The sequence below is a fragment of the Euprymna scolopes genome, chromosome 9 (genome assembly GCF_053919585.1).
Source record: "Euprymna scolopes isolate OS-2025 chromosome 9, ASM5391958v1, whole genome shotgun sequence".
Lineage (NCBI taxonomy): Eukaryota > Metazoa > Mollusca > Cephalopoda > Sepiida > Sepiolidae > Euprymna > Euprymna scolopes.
The window spans coordinates 159,492,708-159,503,516 of record NC_136490.1 but is presented as its reverse complement, the minus strand read 5'-3'; the positions used below and the strand labels follow the sequence as shown (position 1 = coordinate 159,503,516).

At 32.0% G+C, this 10,809-nt stretch overlaps 1 protein-coding gene across 1 annotated transcript in view; it reads right to left on the bottom strand.

The window, feature by feature from the left end:
- LOC145284950 (uncharacterized) overlaps positions 1–10,809 on the bottom strand; it is an 84,946-nt gene that overhangs the window by 12,344 nt on the left and 61,793 nt on the right. The window contains exon 2 of the mRNA XM_080134049.1: positions 9,688–10,074. Coding sequence (XP_079990175.1) covers positions 9,688–9,994 — 307 coding nt within the window. The 5' untranslated portion in view covers positions 9,995–10,074. The remainder of the gene's footprint in view (positions 1–9,687; positions 10,075–10,809) is intronic.

The following is a 10,809-nucleotide window of genomic DNA, read 5'->3' as shown; positions in this document are numbered from 1 at the left end:
AGGCTAGGGAGGCTTCATTACTTGTAAATCAGAAAAAGTGAAGTGTATGTTATGTGTATGTATGTAATAACCTTTTAATCACGGTGCAAACACAATATTGTAGTAAAATATAGAATTTGTCTGGGTGTCAACTGATTGTTAGGGAGAGAAGTAAATAATTAGAGAAATGTATTAAATTAGTATATGGAATCTGTTGTTGACAACCTACGGTACTTTGGTCCAGTGTGGAATTTCTGCAATCAAAATTATATATATATATATATATATATATATATATATATATATAAACAGGCCGACTGGCATTACCGGATCGTAAAATACGCTTAAATATGATATTTTAGCGACTACTTCAGATTTCGTATTTATTATTATATTATATTGGACCTAATATATAGTAATGATTTAAAAAGTTAATAAAAAACAAAAGAACCGGTGCGCCATCACCGAGAATCGAAACCAAAACGTTTAGCTTACGATTTATTTTTCCTTTTACGTTAATGACTGACCTATGAAAACATGCTTGATAAGGCTTAAGAATTAAAACATGAACAAATAGCTATTACGTTACACATGCATATTCGTCATGCCGTCGTTCTGACCTTCACCTAGCAAACTCCATTTATTTAATTTTTACAATTTGCACCGATTTTTCCCGGCTAAAACCCAAATATACAATATCATTAACTATCATTAACTATATAAGTAATTCCTCAATCTTAAAAACAACTATAATCAGTAGTGTAATAATGTTATTACTTACTGCAAAATGATCTGATTATAGGCTTTTGTATCTCAGCGTAAAATCAATGGCCATATCTTGCAATAAAAAAGGTTCCATAAATCGAAAGAGCTTACAATAAATTATACACACTAATAAATATGATAATACAGAGATAAACACTCCGACATTAAGAATTAAGAATGAACATATAAGGCAAAATACTCGACGTTTCGCCTATTGTTTCATAGGCTTTTTCAAGAGTGATCAGCTAAAATAAATAAGAGGATCGGTTATTCCGGGAGTATATATGCAAATGAGTATAGCATATCTACATTTATGTAAATAAGGAAATTACATGTGTGTATATATGTACAATATATTTACATATGAAATATGTACATAAGGCAAAAATTATATATATATATATATATATATGAGTGTGTATATATATATATATATGAGTTTTCTGTTTTATACAGTGCTAGGTCGAACTATCATCTCAATATCATTGAGGCGTTAGTCATTAATAACTCTCGACCTAGCCTGTGTAGACAAAAGATTTTGAAACATCAGTTGGAAATATTTACTGATTTAAAACCACCTGAACAGTGAGAATTATATATATATATATATATATATATATATATATATATATATATATATTTCTCTCACTGGTTTTCCAACTGAAACCAATTTCCCTCTTTCCTCATTCGATTCTTAGCTTTTAATTTATCACTCTGACGTTTCCTCTTAGAGGGTCAGACGATAAAGCCTTAAGGAAATTTTAACAATTCCACCTGCCCGTTTTTTTTTTGTTTCTTTGATCTTTTTATTTAAATTAAATTATGTTTCCTCTGAAATTTCTCCTTCCATTTTGCTGTACCAAGAATTTACTTTATATATATATATATATATATATATATATATATATATATATATATATATATATATACATACATGAATTCAAAGTCTTTTCTAAGTTTACAAATTGAATCATTCTGTAAAGTAAGTATAAATATTAATATAAATATTTATAAGACAACCCTAACCAATTGAAAAAGCTCAATATTCGAAACAGCATTGATATAAGAAATTTAATTTAAACCTTGTTAATTAGAATTTAGAACAAATGTATTATTCGACAAGGAACACCAGTTGAAGACTTTTAAAAAATCCGTAGTTTCATGGAGTTTCAAATAATGGCTGCAATCCTCAGTAAATCGCAATAAGTCGATATTCATACATTTTGCTGCTTAGCACATATATTTAAAACTACAAATTATGAAAGGTGTTATATTTTTATGAAAATTGATATTAATGCAAAAATGTATAGGTTATAAGTTTTTAAATTGCATTCCTTGTTGAATAATTATTTTGTACATTCTAATTTACAGTGTTTAAATTCAGTTTGAAGAGCTTTTCTTTTTGAGTTTTGTATGAAATATGGAGATATAAACATATACACACACGCATATATATATATACATACATACAAATACATACACACACGCACACACACACACACACACACACATATATATATAACGTTTTATATACTTTTTCACGGATCAAGCAATTGTGGAGGGTATGTATAACATTTGTATAGACTTTTTCACCTACCAGCAGTTGTGGTTGGGGTAGTCAGAGACAGCTCAGTTTCCTGTTATTCTCTTTGTGCATAACAACTCAATCGTAAAACCTGTCTCTTTCCCACTAATGCATTCATTCTCTCCTGGACTTAATTGTTCAATAAAAAGCCAAGCAACATAATGAAACATGTTTGTTAAAGTAATAAATAGACGTAGCGCAATAATCACGCCATTAAGAAAAGAATTATGGCTGTGCGAAAACTATAGACAGTACACAATGATTTGTAACAATCGGCTGATATGTGAAGTAACATGCGAGGATCGAAAATAAAATGGCGTCCATAAATGATTGTTGACGCATGCGCATATTTACTTGTGGCTTGAATTTTAGACACGAGGAAAATAGAATTTTAGTTCCTTCAATTCTTATTGTTCGACGTCGCAGCAACTCAGACTGAAATCACTTCATCCGTGTAACTTCATTCGAATGGACCTGATAGTCAATTAGTGTTCAGTGGTTACGGGCATGGACTGTGGACTAATTTTCGTCGAGGTTATTGCATTGTTGTTGCTTTTACTCCAAATCATAGTGAATTGCTATGTTAAACAAGACTCTTGGCCATTGCTTTTCTGAATTTTTTTAAATAGTTATGATAGCAATGCTAAAGAATCACATTATTTGAATTCTTTCGGACTACTGTTCTCATCTTCAGTGTTATTTCCACATTTCGATTAGTGGCGTAGTGGATAAAGTACTTGGAAAAATTCAGTTGTTAAGAGACACTTTTCTGGAGGTTGAAGGTTCAATCCTCAGTACGAGTGACACTAAAAATATAATACATAATTATTTAGGACTTCTACGCAGTCATGGCTAACGGAACGAGAGTATACCAACCCCGTGGATTAGATAAAGGATTCCGTTGTAAATTTTGTGCAAAATTCGCGAGTTCGACAGAAAGATTCCCGAGCTCGACAAGATACGCCTAAAGAATGTCAAAGGTTACATCGACTGAAAAGTTGTGAATACAACAGCGAAGATAAGAACAGTAGTCTTGAAAATCTGAGGACGGAATCAATGTAATAAAAGTTTGGGGGGGGGAGACATAAGACAGTAATCACTTTCTTTTAAATGTAAATATAATTTTATTTTTAATTCGACTTATTTCTTTTTATTTGTATACCGTATTTAAAATTTTGATTAACTCATTGTAAAATTTTCATTTATATTTGAACTAGTGGCATTTTTCCTATTAATCCGCCCGAGCTATTTTACTCCTGCAATTTTACCGTGCCTTTTTAACCCATGCAATTTTACCATGCCTTTTTAACCCATGCAATTTTACCGTGCCTTTTTAACCCATGCAATTTTACCGTGCCTTTTTAACCCATGCAATTTTACCGTGCCTTTTTAACCCATGCAATTTTACCGTGCCTTTTTAACCCATGCAATTTTACCGTGCCTTTTTAACCCATGCAATTTTACCATGCCTTTTTAACCCATGCAATTTTACCATGCCTTTTTAACCATGCAATTTTACCATGCCTTTTTAACCCATGCAATTTTACCATGCCTTTTTAACCCATGCAATTTTACCATGCCTTTTTAACCCATGCAATTTTACCATGCCTTTTTAACCCATGCAATTTTACCATGCCTTTTTAACCCATGCAATTTTACCATGCCTTTTTAACCCATGCAATTTTACCATGCCTTTTTTAACCCATGCAATTTTACCATGCCTTTTTAACCTAAACTCGTTATCATGAGCTTTAAACTTTAGTTGTACTCATTCATCATGAATCGAAAAATTAAGTTTCAAGCACAAAACCAAAAAATATAAAAATAAAAGTATCGTTCTTGGATATACCACACTATCGATTTTTTTCCCCAATTCCGATAAATCATCTCAACAGCAACAAAAACTCATTTCCTTTGTGCGATTGCAATTTGTTTTCTGAGCTATAAAAATGTACTTCCTCCTCGCACTAATCCGTGATTAACATTTAAAAAAACAAAAACAGTTTTGCTAATACTCATCTTGCAGAATCTATTTTTACAATCATTTCCGGCATTGACAGTAAATAAGATTTCTTTTTTACTTGAATAACGAAATAGAATAAATAATTATAAATAAAATAAATAAATAAAATAAATAAAATAAATAGTTATAAATGCAGAGATAATTAACAAAAAATTAATAAAGTAGTTACTTTGTGCGCAGTATCCCAACAAAACAAAAAATTATTAAAATAAATTATACAAATTGCTTCAAACAAAGCATGAAGCCATTTGATAAAAGGAACTAAAAAGTACCTCAAAATCAAAAACCAGTCAACGATATGTCTGAGATATTCCGATCCAAGAAAACAGCAATTCTTCCCCTTTTGTCAGAAACATTGGTCATGGAATGTGAGGACTAAAGTACAAAATAAGAGAAGCAGAAAGTAAACCGAAGGCCCACTTCTTACTTTCTTTGGTGTCATTAATCGGCGATCACGCATATTAACCTGCTTAAGCCATTGCTTGGCGTCTACGTCATCACGTCTCATAGAAAACGTAATTAAGGGGGGTAACTAAAATAGCAGACACTGTCTATTTCTTATGAAGTGTCATGATGTAGACACCAAGCAATGGCTTGCGTAGGTTAATATGCATGATCGCCTATTAGTTTTATTAATCTCCTATAATAATAATAAAATGATGGCAAAAATTCCCCTCTAGACCAAAGTATCGTAGGTTTGCAACGAATGCCCCATACAAATTCAATACATCTAGGCTAATAGCCCCTATCTTATGTAGCTTTCGAATACACTTTTATACACATTTAGTCGTAATAATGAAATACTACATTGCATTCTACGAGCAATATCTTTAGAGGAAGAAGTCCTTATTTTTCTCTCTAAATATTTAGTCTTACCACTACTTCCAGTTGTTACCGGACCGAATTCTACACGTTCCACAGATACTGTGATTACATATACCTACTATCATTTTTACAATTTCCGATTCAGAAATAATAAAGGCTCCCTCGCTGAAGTCCGTTCATTCTGATTGACCGAGTTCTATATATTCTCATATTCTGGAATACAATTCTACGCTTTATAAATGAACTCTTACTAACATTAAGTCATGACGTCACTAAGAGACTTATTACGAGGTCTTCGTCAAAACAAACTAACAAATAAACAGTTCTTGCTATCATGTTTGTGTAATATTAAACACACTACGTGTAGATTGGTAATGTTTCAAACCGACGCCTTACATATATATTTATATATTGAAGACTTCAGTTTTAAAATATTTGCGTCTTTTATATTAAGAACCTTATGCTTTTCGACGGCCAGCCAGACAACGAACGTGCGCGTGTTGTTTTGCTTATGGCAGGACTATTTGGAATCTGTTTACAGATTATCCGACAACATAGTCGTCACATTAAGGTGAATGTGAAAATCGCTGAGAAACAGCCAATTTAACATTTTTTAACATTGAACGTTACCTTTATTAATGCTACATAGAGATTACAACTGTATTGAAGATGTTAACTCTGGACTAAATTGAAGAGGTTAGCTCCCAAATATTTGCGTTTTCTTTTATTGCTATGCCGAACAAATAATTCGGAAGTTTATTGAACGAAATGCAACGGAATTATTTTTTGCAATTTTTTTCCACAACATATTTCCTTTTAGAAAATCTCATAATTTCTATTTTTTTTAGAACCAAGCGCAAATAATAAGAGGCGATTATTTGGAAGCTAACTTCTTCAATATATATCTGCATATGAAATGCATCGGCTTTTTACCTCACTAATATACACAAGCACAAAAAATAATATTAATGACGTAAAATACATATTTATATATTTACACACGCACTCTTTGTTTTTACAATTTGACGCTTTCGTTTGTAAAAATCTGGCTAAAGTTATCAATGTGGCCTTTTTTTCTGAAATATTTGTCTTCAGACATTTATTAGAGTATGCCAACCACATTAGGGTCAGCAATTAGACAGGTTTGCCCATTTACAACTTTTATAACATACAACTTTCTGATTGCAAAATAATTAAGAAAAAGAACGAATTGACGGATCTGAACAATGATATACCTACCATTTATTTATTTTTTTATTTCTCACTTATTCATAAATTAAAAGCGATTAAAGCGATTATGAGCGCCTACAGACTTAAATTTGGAATGATAACGTTCTACTACAATGGACACCCACTTTTTGGCCACTCCCGTTGTTTATGCTGTATATATACATTATTTATATTATACATTATTTCTTTTTAATTTTTCGCAAATTTCTACAGCGCTTCTCATAGATTACACGCTTAGCTTTCACATTAACAAAATACCTTGGAAAAAAATGTATACGCCTTACCAACAGAAAAAGGAAACATTTAACGGCTAGAGGCAACATTAACAACTTACATCGCAAAATAAGTGTGTTAACGTTATCATTACAAATTGCTCCCCGACTATTACAGTCATTAAAAATACTACCTTAATTTCTTTTTTTTTAATCTGAAAATTAAGCGTGTACTTGATGATAGGAAACATTTAAAAGCTAGGGGAACCATTGCTCAGGTCTACAGCTGTTTTTTTTTATTGTTTCACTGTTGACATGTTAGATAGAAACACATAATAATCACAGCACATAATCAAATCGCCATGTTAAGAATTGGTTTATAGATACTACCGTTGTTACTTCGGCATGGAACATTCATTTTGGTCTCCGGCCGCCAGTGTCCACTATTTTACTGGGTTGGCAGTGGCTCCGACTAACAACCTTAGTTTAATTGTTTTTTTTTTTCGTTTTTGTTTTTTACAGGTGGGGTGAAGGGCATACTTCCACCGAGCAACGATGATACACGGGTCATGTTAGTACTTAATATTTCCGAATAACTTCGGATCAAATTAATTTTAACGTGGCCGTTACGCGTAAATCGTGTTCGTTACGGTTCAAATCTCTCTCGGACCCCCACGCTGTCCGGCACCGTCGAAAAAGAACAAACAAACAAAAATAAATAAATCCAACGGTTTTACTTTTTTCTTCTTTTTTTTTAACACAAATCATTTACTACCGTTTTTTTTTCTCCGTCTCGACACCAGGTTAAATCTTTCACTTCTGCTCCGCCGACCATAGATAGCCATTTCTTATAGGGCCATCTTTTTCGATCGCACTTTCTTCTCTCTTATCTTGCAAGCTCGCGCACACTTTCTAATTTGTATATATTTTTTTTACTGCTGCTAATATCCTCGCAAGCCAGCTATCTCACAGCTCCTGCTGATATTTTCCCACGCACTCATACGTGCTCTGTTACACAACAACTGCGTATATAAATACATCGCTTTTTACCCAGTAAGTAGAACCCCGGGATACGGTGACCCCGGAATATTTGTTTTTCAGGTTACAATGTCGAATACGATGTTTTTTTTTCCCGGCCATTGGTTACGGTATTTGCCTCGCCTTAATGTGTTATTTATAATGTTATTTGATTATATACACATGTATTATATACTGTACTGTGTTTTGTTATTTTTTTTTAATATGCACTGCATAAAATTTTACTTAGGCTCCGCCGTACGGTCCCACCTCCTGAACGGATTAATGCCGTATCACGGGGTTCTACTGTGGATAAAGTGTTTAATTTGAATAATTATTAAAAAAACAGATATTTATTAATAATTATTGAATTATGTTATTTGACCTTTTGCAACCACAATGAACCTGAGAACTAATAATTAAAAAAAAAAATAAATAAATAAACGAATTATTACATTAGAATTATTTAATACATTCGCTTAGGACAGCGTATATATTTACTGGTCTACTAAATACAGTGACTAAAACAGCAAATTGTAATCTGATAATTTTCACGGTACAAGTTTTTAATTAAAAATAAGAAAAACCTATTGAACGCGAACATGTCATTAAAAAATGTGTCATCAATTAGGGTATATTAGGGTGTTGGGCGGGAAAGTCTATTATACGTAAGCGACCGTTCCGGCAAACATTTCAATATTTTTTCGATTTCAAAATTTATTTAAGTTTATTATTTTTATTAAACGTACTCGATAAGAATTCTCATATAAGTCGCCATCAACGCTTGCTTGCTGACAAGTATTCCCTGGGGTCCGAGTAACAGGTTTCCTCAGATTTCCAGTGCACTCGAAAATTTTCGTTAACGATTGCAAACAAATTTGCGTTATCACAACCGCCACTTACAATATATTTCTCACTGTTAATGGTCATATTATTATTATAATAATTATTTTGATATTATTGTTTTAATAATAATAATAATAATAATAATAATAATAATAACAATAACAATAACAACAATAATAACAACAATAATAATAATAAACTTTTATTTATATAAACAAATTTACATATTCTAATGTGTTGAACAAATGGTTGGTTAAAACCAAAAGTTTTCTTTCTTTTTCTCCTCGCATATGTTCTTTTAGTTGTCTCTATCCACCGCCTTCTCTCCCCCTTATGAGAGCTACTTATTCCCTTTCGTCTAATGATGTCCTATTACCCCCCTTCACCCCGCTGATAATCTTGGTTGATCTTTTTTTTCTTTTCCTTTTTTCCCTTCGTTTTATGTTTTGCAGCATGTCACATGACCCCTCTTCTCTCCCTCTTTGGCCCTGTCGGCGGGACATTAGAATACACCGACTGCCCCCCTGCAGAGGGTAAAAGTCCCTCAATGGGGGTCCTGGATATGACCTTAAACTATATCCAGTGGTGAGGCCCCAGCTTGTGGGCTTTGGGGAGTGTGGAGCCACCCTTTAATTACCATTGCTCTCAGGTCCACTCTGACCCGGAGTGGTAGTACCTGTTAGGGTCCCAACTATGGGTTGAATAGAAACCGACGTGAAAACAACAAATATATTCTATTAAAAAAATTTTTCGTCAAAATCTTTGGATTCGGCATTAAATAACCCGAAAAGGGTTGATATGCCGTAAAACAAAAACAACCAACTCTCTCCCTCTTTAATTTTATAATATTTTAACTTTATTTTTAATTTTATTTTAAGCAAATTGACACTAGTGTTTCATGCTTATGCAATCATCAGTGATAACAATTTCTACCGACCATAGATTCGAACCCAGCCACGAAGCCTCCTTTTTCTAAGCCGTTACCTCAGGGCCACCAAATAATTGTTACATGAATGGAGGGAATTAAGAATTATTAAATGTCGAATTCGAGCAAATATATTAGATTAGTGTTCGAACGAGCCAATGGATATATATATGTTAAATCTTAGTAGTGTGCCGTCATGCAGAAAAGGTTGGGAACCACTGACCTAATGCTTTATTTTCTCGGAACTTTAAAAACAGAATTGCATTGTTCACGCACTTACCTTTGTATTTAGAGCTGACATTTGAGTAATGTTCTATAATTGCTGCATTGTGTTCCGAGGGGCTCATAACTCGACCTGGGGACAAAGGTGATGACGGCGACGACGATGATGAGGAGAGCGGTACATCAGTCATGTTGGGAGGGGTGATTCGTCCGTCGTTGTGGTTCGAAGTGATACTTCCCTCATTGTGGACTATAATCTCACCGGGACTCTCCGGTCGGCTCAAAAGATCCTTTGTGTTTGGCATCGGTAAAGAACTCGACAACAATCTCGCTTTCACCATCGACTGCATTTTGGATTGATGCATTGGATTGCACGGCTAATTAAGCCGTCACTGATTACTTTTGTTGGAGAAAAGACGAATGTATGCTGAGTAGAGTCCGAAATCTGCAATATATAAGAATATAAAATATTGTTTAAGCATTGAAAAACTATTTTTTTTACTTATTTTCATTAACAATCTAATATTTTTATTCAAATGTATATTCTATGTGGTAATTAATAAATAGGTTATTTAGCACTTTTTTACGATTAATTATAAAATTGTCCATTTAGTAAAATTTACTTTATCCATGCTAAATCTTGTTTGTATTCTATATGGTGATTACTAACCTATTTGTATTCTATTTGGTAATTAATAAATTACTTGTATTTTATATAAAAATGAAAAGTAAATTATTATTGTTAATAAATAAATTTTATTCTCTATGGTAATTAATAAATAAATTTTATTCTCTATGGTAATTAATAAATAAATTTTATTCTCTATGGTAATTAATAAATAAATTTTATTCTCTATGGTAATTAATAAATAAATTTTATTCTCTATGGTAATTAATAAATAAATTTTATTCTCTATGGTAATTAATAAATACATTTTATTCTCTATGGTAATTAATAAATACATTTTATTCTCTATGGTAATTAATAAATACATTTTATTCTCTATGGTAATTAATAAATAAATTTTATTCTCTATGGTAATTAATAAATAAATTTTATTCTCTATGGTAATTAATAAATAAATTTTATTCTCTATGGTAATTAATAAATAAATTGTATTCTCTATGGTAATTAATAAATAAATTGTATTCTCTATGGTAATTAATAAATAAATTGTAT